Source organism: Dasypus novemcinctus, chromosome 4 (assembly GCF_030445035.2).
Source record: "Dasypus novemcinctus isolate mDasNov1 chromosome 4, mDasNov1.1.hap2, whole genome shotgun sequence".
NCBI classification, from domain to species: Eukaryota; Metazoa; Chordata; class Mammalia; order Cingulata; family Dasypodidae; genus Dasypus; species Dasypus novemcinctus.
Genome location: NC_080676.1, coordinates 45,858,218 through 45,873,095, shown reverse-complemented (window position 1 = coordinate 45,873,095; position 14,878 = coordinate 45,858,218). Strand labels below are relative to the sequence as shown.

The window sequence follows — 14,878 nt, the reverse complement described above, 5'->3', positions numbered from 1 at the left end:
TCCCCACCAGGCTGTGAGCTCCTGTAGGGCAGTAATCTGTCTTATTCACCTCTGTTTACCCAACACTCAACCATAAGTTAATTGCTTTGCAAGCAGGAACATTTCAGAAATCATAAGCACATTATAGGAGCAAAACCTTAAGTACAGCTAATAAATAGAGACGGTACAGAATGGGATTTAATGATAAATTTGTATTAATAGTTCTCATTCTCATCTTTCAGGTACATTGCTAATCACTGTGGGCTCTGGATGACCTGTATTCAAATTCAGGTTCCACTACTCTGTAGATCTCTGACCTAGAAGAGTTATAATCTCTGGGCCTCAGTTTTTCTATCTATAAAATGGGGATGGTAAGATCTGCCTTATGAATTATTGTGGAAAAAAATGACATAGAACACAAAATCCTGTACTGTTACACCCTTCTTTCCCCTATTTACTTCCCACAAATGTTCCCATGGTCTGAAGCCAAAATGATTGCTGTCCTCCTCTAAGGCCATCGCTGCAGAAGATGTTCTTAGCAATAGGGTCATGGACAAAAAGGAGAACTAGCTTGATTATGACCACAAAAGACAAGCTGCTGCTCTAAAGGTTAAACAGCCTATTTGAAAAAAGGGAAACATTTGAAAATATTTCTTGTAACTCAGCATGGCTCTGCAGATTACAAGTGAGAGCAACATGTTACACACAAGTCAGCTGCAGGGAGTTAAAAGCCAAATTTACTACTATTAGCCAGAGAAACTATCACCCAATATCATTTCCCAAATGACTGTAAAAGACTGCATTTATTGGGTTTTGGGGAAAACACCATTTTCTTTGAAAAATGCTTTAGCCAGAGCATTGAATTTGCCATTACAGATGTTTAGTGTTCCATGCAGTAAATTTTTATCTGATCTAGACAGAATTTGTCACTTGGATGCCATGGGCATGAAAATCCTTGCCTCTTCAGCCAAATCTTAGAATGCACTTGTTACTTGGTTGCCAGAACCCTGTCCTTGAACAGTATAGGAAGGAAAAGGGGAAAGAGAACAGAAGTGGCACCTGTGACTTTCCCCTTAATCCTCCAGGTACCATTTCAGGCAGTGGTCTCCTGATCACTAAAACTGCTTTTTGACACACTGCAGCATGATGCAATATTCCTGCATTAAGGAGTTTCTCTATTCTCATTCTTTTGCTTCTTCTACGGGAGGTCAAGAAAACTTTTTGACAAAAGAATAAGATCACCTTCAGGATATTTCAGAGACTCTTAGAACTTCCTGTTTTGCTTCTCAAGGGCATTAGGATTTGTGAAAGAAGAAAATTTGCTTTGGTAGAATGTTCTGGGCATAAGACTCATTTTAATATCTCTTACAAAAACTCCAATTCTTCTGAAAAGTGCTACTGAACCTCAGGTTTGGCCCTTAAATGACCACTCTTAGAGGAAATTAGTATCTTCTTATTTTCTTACCATTTTAAAGTTTAGTTCACAGATATCTATAAAAATTCACTGCTTTTAGGTGAAGAGGCAAGGGGAGGTAGGAAGGAATTCAGAGATCATTTTCTAGCTCAACCCCATTATTTTACAGACAAGGAAATAGTGAGATCAAGAGTTTAGCAGTCAAAATCTACTCGACTCTTTAATTTGATAATTATCAAGCATGAAGTCATTAATTTTCATGGTGCTTTTGCTGCAAAGTATGTTTAAAGAGTTAAGATTTATTTTCATGGCTGGTTAGGATAGCTGTTAAACTCAGATATTTACAGGTCTCCTTTCAATGCTCAAAGTGTTCATAGCTAAAGAAATCTTTTGAGAGCTGACAGTTAAGACAGTAAATTAAAACTACTATTAAATTTCTCTTTGGTTCTCAACTTGGTCATAAGCAGGTTATATTATTTTTTCCCCGACATCCCTAAAAAGAACTAGCTAACGTAACTTTTGCCCATGCATATGTTCACTTTTCCCAGGAGCCACAACTAGAAGCCACTATAGCATCAATAAGTTCAACTAGAAAGACAGTAGTCCCTTTGAAAGAAGATACTGCCCCTTTTGACTAGAGAGGCAAGGTCAAAGTCCTTAAAGAAACTTATTAAGACTAGAATTGACAAAGACTAGACTAATAACAAGCATTATGATACAACAGACTCAACAAAGTCAAGATTCAAAGTTGAAGATTTGAATTTACAGGGCTTTGTGACCCCAGCAGGAGAGACCACTCATTACAAGAGGTCAGCTTCAAGATATGAAGGAAGGTCATCTTCAAACAAAAATTAGGCCAAGTTTCTATTTTATTAAATTCCCAGAAAATTATTCCATAAATAGAGCAAGAATTTATTATGCTCTATATTCCCATTACTTTAATAACTTTCTGAGAGCACTGAAAAATCTAATTTAAAGATAAATTTGGACTCTAGCTCATAAAATTAAGAAAAATACTGTTCCTAATGGTAAGTTTTCTTAAATTGCCATTTCGATTTAGACAAGTCATTTATTTGATTGACAAGGAAGCCTTGGGCTATTTTTTGGAGGAAGGAGCAGGAATTGGTTACTTGATTCTGCACTATTTTCTCTCTGTTGCATATTTAAATGTCTCATGGCAGTGTGCTCAACTGGACAGCTGCTCATAGAGCTTCTGCTCTGAGCCCTGGGACTTCCCAAGATCATGCAGAATTTGGGTTGGACCTTGTATATCTGTACAGTTCTCTCTATAGGAGGCACTCCCAGGTGCTGCCCCTTACCAGGGCAGGAATGCAGCAAATGGGATGGGATGGGATTGTATGTCGCAGAGCCACACTCTTCCACATTTCTGAAGGTAATAGAAGAGGCAGCTGTACTGGGAGTCAGGAGGCGTCAGCTCTAATCCCAATTCACCCACCAGTTTCAACTTCTCTGGGTTTTACTTCTTTTAAAACAATACAAGTAGAGGATATTTTCTTTACAACCAGTGAAAGCCAAAAGCCAGGAAAAAATGTAAATATGCTTTGCAAATTTCCCCAAATGGTAGTTTTTAAATATTTTTTGGGATTTCTGTTAGTCCATAATTCCTATTCTTGCCAGCCCTATTCAGCTGAGGAATAAATACCCTGCCAGTAAAACAATGAGCCATGAAAACACATCCAAAGCACAGTAAGAGATGCTCAAAAGAAGCTTACTTTCTCCATGCCTTCTACACTGGGACTACTTTCCAACAGGATGCTCACTTTTTGTTCTTCTGTAGCCAGGTCCTTCAAAGTCAAGGTCAAATGTTATCTCCTTCAAGAAGGTCTTCCTGATCTCTACAACTCAGATGGTCTCTGTATCCTCCTAACTCCTAGGGCATTTTTCTCCTATGGTACTGATGTTTTTGACTACTTGTGATCTGATAGCATGCCTCTGGAGAAAGGGCTTGTTTTACTCTTCATCTTAGTCTCCACTGAAGGCCCAACTCAAACAGTGCCTTCTACCACCTATGACCTGGTAGGACACCATTTGCACCATTTTGAAAGGAATCAAAACACTTGACTACCTAGTGTGAGTGAGATGGGACAGGGGCTTTCTGTAGTAACTAGAACTGGTCCCTATGAAAAGGTATGGAATATAATATTACATAAAAGGAAATGACAGAAATACTTCTACAGTGACCAGTTTTGTGTTTTAGCAAGTATGTCCCAGGAAAGCAGCAGCATGTAACATGATAGACATGATTCCATCATATCATCTTGATTTTATGGTTATTTCTCACCCCCTTTGCCAGATTCTTTGAGGTGGACTTTTGGAAACAGAGCATCTATCACTATTGGCTTAAGCTTTGCATTTGAATTATTTGTAAATACAGTTCAGTTGTCACCTTCTGATTTGCTATTTTCAGAGCAAATGAAGTTAGGTTAAAAAAAATACTAAGTGAAAGACTGAATTTGAGTTTTATAGCCAAGAGTGTTTTCTGGGTATGAAATCTTATAAAGAATCTTCTATTTGCTCTGGTTAATTTGATACTGCATTGCCCATAGTAACAGAGTACAATCCCCATCTGTATATCACCCACAGCTATTTCAGATTGGTAAACATGTTTTTTCCTGATAGTTACTGAATATTTAAAGAGCTAACATCTCTTCCCAAGCTGTATTTCCCTCTGCATTCATGACTAATATGACATTATTACATAGCATGAACTTGAATTTGACAATTTCATTTTGAGATAATTTCTCTCCATTATCATAAAGGAGGGGGAAAAGGATATATTATATGTAGGAAAATCAGGATATTTAGAATCTTTCATTTAGAAATTTCAATTGGAAGGCAGAACTTTGAATATAAAATGCAAGACCCAAATACATAGGAAATTTTTCAACAAGGAGGAACAGTGTTTTAGAGGACAAATGAACCAGTAAGAGGCCAGCCTTTTCACATGTATCCTCACTCCCACCTTACCTCTTGTTCCTGTCCTCCAGCTGTAGTGTGTATACCATGTCATCAGCAACATGTATCTTGGAGTTGCTGTCTCCCCATTTTAGCTTCAGGCTCTGAGGACCAGCTGCAGCACATTCTAGCCTAGGAGGCAAGGGTGGTAATGGCCGAGTTTTTGCCTTAATGAACTGACTAAATGGTCCAGCTCCAATTTCATTTATAGCCTGAATTCTGATCCTAGAAAAAGGGAGAAAATACAGACAATACAGGTTTAAGAAGCAGTGATTCCTCATTTGTTTAAACATTGTGTAATTCTTACATGCCGCTAAGCAATACTGAGGGTAAAGAAAAGCAGGTTAAAGTATCAAGACAAATAAAAAACTGGATAGCTTCAAGGACAGATTATCTCTCCATTAAAAAAAAAAAAGCACATTAGCAATGCAGCCTTTAGCTCTTTGATGATGATGATGATAAAAGGCTGGTTGTCTGAGGGGAGACATCCTAAAAACATGTTTTTATATTTTGTTCTAGCTACCCTTTAGCTGCCTTAAAATCGGCTTTGCCAGTAAGTGGGGAATAAATAAATGAAACAGGAGAACAAATGAGTTGTCTTCTGAGTTCATAAATAAGGGACAACAAATCTTCAACAGTTAGAGATTTTTCCCTCCCACATTCACCAGCACTAACCAACAATCTCACTTAATCTATAACCAGAGATAAATGCAGACACTGTTGGTAAAAGGGTGTCATTCAGATATTAAAAAACCTTAACTTACTGAAGATTTTTATGCTATTATGTATATAGTATTATGGGTAATAAAGATATATAACACTGCCACACTGTCTTGGAACATAAAATTGAAGAGTAAAATTGTATACATAAAATAACATCCTGTTACTGATCTACTTTTTCTTGTTCTTCCACATTCTCACTAGTTGACAGAAACAGTTCTCCCGGGTCATCCAACACATTCACAGTGATGCTCCATCCTCGTCCTCAACACCCCTTCCTGCAGTGGTGCGTGTTCATGACGCTTGCTTCTTTCTGTACTCCGTAGAGCCTTCTCCTCCCTTGCTTCTCTGACCAAAGGCCTTGGACCCCCTGGCTGGCTTTTCCTCTCTCCTCCTGTTCAATATGGGCATTTCCTACAATTCTGTTTTCTCACTTGACATCACACATTTCCACAGTTTCACTGAATTGTTGTATCTCCTCCAATCTCTTCAAGCCATTTCTAGCCCTCCAATGAATCTTCACTTAGACACCTTGGTATGTACACAGGCATCTCACCGAGTTGACTGAGCAGTGTAGTGTGACTATTTCTGAAAGTTCTGATATTTAAACTTTATTTAAATTTAAACAGAGTATTTAAAAAACATGAAAATAAACATATGGTCAAAGAGACAGATTCTTAGGAAACAGATCAGTTTAAAATACACTTATAATTTAGTCTTATGTACTTCTGTTAGAGTAATTATTGCTCACATTCAAAAAGAAATTATTTAAATATTACAATACTTAAAATCATCATATGACTTCAGATTAGTATAAATTCTTCAAATGCAGCCAACTTAAGAATTACATCATTTAGGGAAGTGGACGTGGCTAAAACAATTGGGCTGCTGCCTACCACATGGGAGGTTCCGGGTTAGGTTCCTGTGCCTTCTAAAAAAGACAAGCAAGACGGTGGACTGGTATGGTGAGCTGATGCAACAAGATGACACAACAAGGAGACACAAAAAAGAAGCAAAATGAGAGACACAGCAAAGCAAGGAGTAGAGGTAGCTCAAGCAACTGGATGCCTCTCTCCCACATGGGAGGTCCTGGGTTTGGTTCCTGGTGCCTCCTGGAGAGAGGTTGAGCAGACACAGAGAGCACACAGTGTATGGACATGGAGAGCAGACAGTGGGTAAAAATGGGGTGGGGAGACAGATAAATAAATATTTAAAAAATTATATCATTCAGCATATCAACCTATTAATATGCCTGTATACTGTTCAAGGAAAGAAGGTTAATTCTTGGTGAGATGGAGTAAGCACACTTTAGCATGTCTCTCCTAGAATGAATGCAGCTACTAAAACTAAACCTGGGCAGAAGGAGTAGTGCAGCTAATATTTAAGAGTCTGAAAAGTAAAGACCAACAGACAGATTGGAGAAGTCCTAAACTAGAAGTACCACCACACCAGCAGTGAGTTTACTATTTTTCCCTACATTATCCCCCAGCTAGGAGAGACAGCCTGAAATCTAGAAACAGGAAAAGCTTCAAGAGAAGCTTCCAGTTCTGACTCAAGGAGAAAGGAATCTCCTAATGCTCAGAAAAAGTAGAGGAAATCTCCCCCTTTCTCTATTTTTTTTCTTTTCTCAATTCTCTCATGTCCCAGTACCTCTAGACAATTAATAATGAAAAGAAGAAAAATCACATAATCATATGATGCATGAAAAGCACCTGACAAAATTCAACATCTGTTCTTGATAAAAATTCTCGGCAAACTAGGGATCAAAGAGAACTTCCTCAATTTGAGTGAAATCTACAAAAATACATAAAGCCCCTATCATACTTAATGGTGGAGGATTAAATGCTTTCCCTATAAGATCATAAACAAGGCAAGGATATATACTCTAACTACTACTATTCAACACCATGTACTAGAAGTCCTAGCCACAACAAAAAAGGAAAAAAAAAAGACATGCAGATAGTAAAGAAAGAAAACAGAAACTATAAAAGTCTTGCTAAAAAAATCAAATTGAAGATCTAGATAAATAGAGAGACATATGGTGTGAGGGAATTGGCAGAATATACACAGTAAAAATGTCTAATATCTCTGATATAAAAATGTAGTACAGTTCTAATAAAACCCCAGGATTCTTAGTAGATAAAGAAAAGCTGTTGCTAAAATTTTATCTGGAAAGGCAAGGGAACCAGAATACCTAAAACACAATTGGAAAACAAGAATAAAGTTGGAAGAATCATATTTACTGACTTTAGGACTTACTATAAAGCTACAGTAAGCAAAACAGAGTGACAAACGCATAGATCAATGCAACAGGAAAGAGACTCTAGAAACAGACTCATACAGTTACAGTCAACTGAGTTTTGACAAAGGTGAAAAAGCAATTCAATGAAGAAAGGATAGTCTTTTCAACAAATGGCAATGGAATAATCGGATATCAGTACACCAAAAAATAATGAACCTTGACCTCAATCTCACACCTGATATAAATATTAACTCAATATGGATCAATCATAGATATAAATGTAAAATATGATACTTTCAGAAGTAAACATAAGAGAAAGTCTTCATTACCTAGAATTAGGCAAACAGTTTTTCACTGTGATACCAAAGCCATGATACATAAAGGAAAAAAACGAAAAACTGGACTTCATCAAAATAAAAAACTTTTACACTATTAATACAATGAAGATAAAGCTATAGACTGAGAGAAAATATTTGCAAATTACATATCTGACAAAGGAACTGTATCCAGAACATATAAGAACCTCTCAAAACTCAACAGTAAGAAAAGAAGCAACCCAATGAAAAAGGGGACAAAAACAGCCAGCAAGCCAAAGACAATATACAGATAGCAAATAAGCACATAAAAAGTATTCAGCATTATTAACTATTAAGGAAATGTAAATTAAAACCACACTATCTATTAGAATGGTTTAAAAAAAAAAAACCAAAAAACTATTAAATGCAGGCAAGAATGCAGAACAACTGGAATTCTCACATTTTATTGGTGAAAATGCAAAATGGTACACTCATTTTGGAAAGCAGTTTAGCACTTTCCTTTAGAGTTAAATACACACATAACAATACAACCCAACAACCCCACTCCTAGGTTATTTACCCTTGAGAAATTAAAATTTATGTTTACACAAAAACTTGCACATGAATGTTTACAGCAGCTCTAGTGAAAATTGTGTAAAAATGCACAAACATCTGCCTTTAATGTGAAATACAGCAAATACCTCTGATAAAAGTACAGCAAAAATATCATTAAAAAGAGCCTTACCTTCTCAGGTTCTATTATTCTAGGAGCTACATGAGGTCAAATTTCAAGTAGAACTAAAATTCTTCCTTGCCTAATAAGAGTCTTACAAGCTATATGGCATTAATTCAAGTTTTTTCTATGATTGGAAATTAACATTTTTATGCAACTTGAGAGTGAAAATATTTTTTAAAAGGTAGGCATCATGATGGTAGAAATTACAACTCTTTCCCCTCTCAGGAAAAGGGAATTAAGCTAGAGTTTAAGTCTATTCTTTCTTCAGTGGTGCACAAATTTCCTTACCTAACGATTTATATTAAGGCCTTTTTGGTGCCTAAAACAGTCATTTCTTCCTTACATTCTGGGGAATCAGTATTCCTAGAGCCCAGAGGCAAAGATGCTTTCTTCCATCTGCTGGTCTATAGTCCTTCAGAGCCAAGTTCATCTTTTACTCCAGATGGTACTATTGTGTTGCACTGTGTTGTGCAATGTAGCCCTTAGCTATTTTAATATAAAAAATGAAGTGAATGCTATTTTAGGGAAAAAAAACCACTAGATTTGAATCATTCATATGAATTAAATAGTTTAGAATATTGAGATTTAGATTTAATATTTGATTGTCTTTTGAAATTCACTTATTTCTCCAAAGCCTCCATAGTATTTTGATACATATCAGGTTCCCTATAGCTTTAGCTCTGTGGTTCTGTGTCCTTGACTGTGTACTGAGAAGTAGCTAGGCTTATCATATTAGCCTTATAGCGCGTGCGCGCACACACATATACACACACACACAGAGGGAGGGGGAGGGGGAAAATGGGGAGAGGGAGAGGAAGAGGGAGAGGGAGAGGGGGAGGGAGAGGGAGAGAGGGACAGGGAGGGGGAGAGGGAGAGGGAGAGAGAGAAAACACCAAAAAGAATACCATGGGAATATTTTAACTTTCTTTAAGCTGGCTGCCTGAGAGTAGCTTCTTTGGGAGTCCTGCTCACCACTTCAGCAACCTTGGGAAAATTATATAAAACCTTTAAGTACCAGCTTCCGTAGTTTTATAAATATAGTAAAATCTTTGCTGTATTTACGAACAGGATTGTTTAATTAACATAAGGGATAGGAAAAATGCTTTCTAACGTTTAATATTTCACATGCCACCAAACAACCAGAAAAATATTTGAGGTGGCTAAAAGCATTTTGGTGAACTTTAATGAACTCTGATGAGTTAATTTATGGACTCAGTACTCCTCTGACTTCTTTTGAGCCTTTCATTCCTTTCCAGTACTGAAGAACACCACTGAGCTTCCCTCAGGAGCAGCTCTGCGCTGGCCGCACACTTTCATTTTAGTTCCATTTTTACAATCACCTCACTTTATCACTTGTCATTTGCTGATACTATGTTTTTCCTTCCTCTGAACTATGGCCAAGCACTCACAGCAGCAGTTAAAAGGATTGGCTTAAAGGTGGCTTCTTTTTAAACCGTCCTCAGGAAGGGGAGGGTGAGACCAAGAGCTTGGGAATAGATGGAAATGACAATATCAACCACCACAAGAAACGAGAACGTCCCCTGTCGGAGGGACTGTGCTTTTAATTAGAGATGAGAAAACTGGAGTTGCAGAGGGTAAATGTGACCTAAATGACACAGTAGCTACTAGGTGTTGAAGCCTAGATTTGATATATACAGTATTACACCTGATTTCTACACTGAGCCCATAAGGTAGGAATTCCTTTGTGTGTGCTACAACGAAGGAACCCAGGCCTAGCTAGGTTCCCTCACCTGCGCTGAGCCGCAAAGCAGATGCAGGTTCAGCTGGGTGTGAACCTCGTCTTCCAGGCTCAAAGGCTTTGTGCCCTCTGGCACACTAATTTCTCACATCATGACTAGGACCAAACACAGCTATGAATCCAACCAACAACAAAGGAAAGGAAATTTTGCTTTCCAATTTGGGGAAATGATGTAACCCAAGGCAAACGCTTATTTGGCCAGGCTGATATGAAATTTCTCTTTAAGACTCTAGGAGTTGGCAATATCCATGAATACAACTAATAATATTGATAAAATAAGCCAAATTAAGAGCATGTTCTTTATTAATTTTGATTGAAAATTTACTATTAAAATATCTATCTAATTTTAGATGTGATGCCTAATATATTCCTGCTTCAGAAGATCATAATGCTCTATAATGAACCTTACACACACAAACCACAATTCCAACACTAAATATAAAAAGAATGACTTTCAAAACAGTCCTCAAATATGGAAGATGACTTTCCCTAATCCCGATTAGCCATCCCAGAGCTTAGCAGGTATGTGGGATGGGTGGGGAAGGAGTGAGGATGGGCCCCCTGAGATGAGGGGTTGGGATAAAGGCCTAAGAAGCTGAAGATGGGCTGTCTACACACATACACACAACCTACCATCTAATTAAGAAGGGAAAAACACGAAGGAGAAAAATCATCAAATAACTTCTAATTAAGAAGTATAAAATAATGTAAATATAGAAAACCCGGTTCCCTGAGGGGAAAAGATGTGCTCAGAGTGAAGTTATTCAGAGGAGGCTTCCTGCAGGGCACACTAAGCTGGCTCTGGAGTCATCTCTCCCTTCAACCAAGGTACTTATCCTGACAAAGCCTTGGTTACCAGGGCCACCATTCTAAACAAAGCATGTTTAGAAAAACAAGACTTGCTTTTCTAAACATGCTTTGCCTTGGTGGGAAAAAGACCTTATAAATATCTTTCCACTGCTTAAGGGATCATGTATTTCCAGACAAACCTGCCTATACCCTGGTCACGACCCCCTTACTAGCTAATTTCGTCCCTACCAAACACTAACAATGAGGAAAACAAATCTGCCCTAAGTTTTAGTATTAATAGTTGAACAGCTCAGTAAGATTCAGATGTATAATGAGGTTGCCAAAAACAGGAACCATAGGAAACCTTACTAACTGCTCAGTTTGGAGGACAAGGAAGGTGAGGGTCTTGCTGAGCTGGCCGAGCCATTCCTGGAGGCCTTTGTCCTACACTTTAAAGAGGCCATCAAGACACAGAAATTACCCAAAGAGCAGGATGGAGCTGCCTACAGAAAACCCTTGCTAGTGAAGGCAGACTGGAATGAAGTGAGGGCGGCTAGGAAGAAGACAGCAATGCCTGCTCTCCCTGCCCCAGCCTCCCCAGCGCCCCCTTCCCCAGGGGTCCATAATCTACAGGCTCCAGGCAATTCTTATAGGTATTAGCATTTAAGAACCAACCATAGCTCTAGAGCGGAGGTCCTCAAGCTTTAACAGGCACCCAACTTGCCTGGGGGGCTAATTAAAGCTGAGCCCCAAACTCAATGGGGGCCTGAAAAGTTGCATTTTAACAAGTTTCAAGGCTCTACCAAGGTTGATGATTCAGGAACCCATCTATTGAGAATGACCGCTTTAAATGAAGTCCTAGGAACAATGGGTTGATTTTAGGTGAGAGAGTGAAAATATAAGGGAAACACTATACAAATTTATTCACAAATGGAAAGGACGGACTGGCAAGTGAGTCCTGCTCCTGTCACTGGAAATGCCCAAGCCAAGGCACTGGGAAGGGGTGACACCAGGTAATCTTATGTTTCTCCTAGTTCACAAAGTCTTTTTTCACTTTTTGGCTGGAAAGGAGGGCTAACATTCCTATTTTTGATAATTCCTTCTTGACCCAGTAGGTTTGCTAGAGAGGTGCACAACATAGGGAAAAAATACACATTCAGTGTGAGAACAATGTGTAACTGCTAAGGGCTAAAAAAAAAATTCTTAAAAAAAAAAACACAAATAAAAGAAACAAGTCCTTTATACACGCCACACAGTCTCATGGCCTGCTTAAAATGTTTCATTCTACATTTTTATCTAGAACATCATGATCTGTTCACTTATATTTTAACAAATTTATGGGACAGAAAAAGGTGAGGTAAAAGTTGTTTGGACCAAAATTATACCCTTAGTTCCTTGAAATACTCATTTTGTATCACACCATAATTATTATAATTGTGTTTTTGAAACATAAAAGAACAAGACTGTGGGTTGAGTAGAGTTCTACTATATAGTACGCAAATTGTGTACTACAGAAACTAAATTTCTTAAACTCTACAAAAGTTGATCTTAAATATGAATTATCTTAGCATCTTAAATATGAAATTCCCAATTTATTTAATGACCAGCAAAGGCTTTGGCCAATTTTTTTTTTCTTTTGACCAAGGAACACAATATGACTAAGGTCAATGATCTGTCCTTTTCTGAAGCCATTCCATTTCCACAGAATCGGATCATCCAAGCTAACCTCTAAATTAACATCCTCCCAATGTGACTTTCTTACCACATTCAACTCATTATACAAGCTTTGGCATATTAATAATCTATTGAATTATTTATATTACAACCATTAAATGCTTTTAAAATAGAGCCTTAAGGTATTACTAGCCAATCAAAGCTCATTCTTCCATAGTTCCTACCTCACTTAAATTATTTTATCTTCTGGAAGATATTTTTAATAATTTCAACTGTAACTGGCATTTCCTCTTAAAACAAGTAAAGATTCCCAACCTTTGTTCCTTCATTTGAGCCCCTGGGCACTACATTTCTATTCTTCCCCCTTTGATAAAAGTTATGAAATTGTTATTTGAAGGAATGGAACAATGAAAGAAATTGGTAGATGCTGAAATAACTTATAGGGAAGGTGAACATGTATATGCTGCCAGGGGACCACGGAAGTCACTCCCGTGGCTATGGCGAGGCCAGCCTAAGGCTTAGCTGTTTTCATCACTGTTTTCCAGGGTACACTTGTCAAAGAGTTACTCTGTCAAGCCAGATTCTGAGGCCCCTCTCTTGCACACATTGGTTACAGTCACCCAATTCTCTGATAGATTTCACCTGCTCATTCAGGTAATGAGTCTCAATGAAGTCACACAAATGGAGATTGTTTCAGTTAGTGGCCTTTTCATGCAGGTCCAGTAGTGACTAAATCACCTTTAGCCCCAGGCACAACACTGCATTGCTCTCAGCCCAAATTTCCAGTTGTCACGTTTTGGTTTCTTGATATCATGAAGGAAGATTTGGCCACTTCATTAATTTCTGCAGCTTCATAAGTTTCTTAGCATGTTTCCTCTCTTAATGAGATCAGGAAGAACGTATTTGGCAAAGTTTTTCAAAGTCACATCATCATGGTTAGTGTAGAAAGACAAGGACAAGCAGACGTAGGAAGCGTGGGGTTCCAGGCTGGTTATGGTGGTTGATGGCAGCCTCTGAGCCTGGTTGGAGTTCTGCGCCCCAGCGATAGGGACGTGGTGGTCATGGAGGGAGCCATGAAGAAGGGGTGGAGGGCTGGCAGAAAACCACAGCGAATCTGTGAAGACGTGTGACCCCTAGATTTCTTTTTAGAAGTCATCTGTACAGTGTTTAATATAAGTCAACATACTCCCAATGCCACTTGCTACAAACCTCAAAGTTACACAATAATTTAAGCCACCTACAAAGTAGGTGAAACTTCAGGAAGAAGTGAAATTCTTGACCTAATAGTATCTTGTCCCCAAAGCCTTTATTATAATTCCTGACCTTTGAATAGAGGATTTGCCTACTCTGAGTAGATATGTGTGTGGATCAGAGTAGACACAAAACCATCCACTAAGCCCCTGAACCAGTGAGGTTTTTTTGTAGTTCTTCTGGCCTGAGGAATCAAGGTCAGGCAATTTTCTGGACATCTGGTCTATTAGAAACAGCTGGGAGATGACATTTTCTTGGTCATTTCCCCTTGGAGGTTTACCTCACAGTCAGGTTTTCTCAGAGTATAGCACTAGGGAAATTCCCTGAGGGCAAGGTCTATATTTAACCATCGTCACATTTCCTCAGCACCTGATGAGAGTGTTTTGCACACAAGCAGCCCTCAGTATTTGGTTAGCAAACAGGAGTCAAGAAGTTCGGTTTTCTGGAATTGGCCAAAAGGCTAAAAATTAAACAATATCCTTTTCCTGCCTCTTCATCTCTGTAAGTCATACCCTCTTTATTCAGTTTCTATCTCAAGTCCCCTGGCCATCCGAACCATGGGTCTTCCTCTCTGAAACTTGCATGGGACACTGTACAGTGTCACTTGCATCATGTGATATCACAATAGTCCACTATCTTAGATTGCTATTTAAGTGTCCTCCAAATCTGTGAGTGCTCTAAAGACATAGGTAGTGTTTAATCCTTGTTTTTAAAAGTAAAATAAATATACAAATATATCTCATTCATAAAAGAAAGGTTTGGTAAGAGAAAAACAGAGGCAGAGATAATATGATTCAGCAGGACACAACTTTAGCATCTTAGAGATGAGTTCTTCCTTCAGTCTCTGGGAATAAAGAGGATAGGTAGAATTGGAAAACACTGCAGAAAAAAATAAGTGAATTGATTAACCCATTTTTAAAAATAACAAGTTTACCTGCCTGCCCTTCATTATTCACATCCCACCGCAGGAAAGAAACAGTTTGTTGGATGATCATCTTAATGATGAAAATGACAATGCTTATTGTGCACTTGCTATATACTG

At 38.2% G+C, this 14,878-nt stretch overlaps 1 protein-coding gene across 24 annotated transcripts in view; it reads right to left on the bottom strand.

Annotated features, from left to right (window-relative positions):
- The window catches only part of FNDC3B (fibronectin type III domain containing 3B), a 366,392-nt gene that overhangs the window by 27,454 nt on the left and 324,060 nt on the right, over positions 1 to 14,878 (bottom strand). For all 24 annotated transcript variants that reach the window (XM_058295312.2, XM_058295320.2, XM_058295311.2 and 21 more), the window contains one exon: positions 4,382 to 4,594. In XM_058295312.2, coding sequence (XP_058151295.1) covers positions 4,382 to 4,594 — 213 coding nt within the window. The remainder of the gene's footprint in view (positions 1 to 4,381; positions 4,595 to 14,878) is intronic.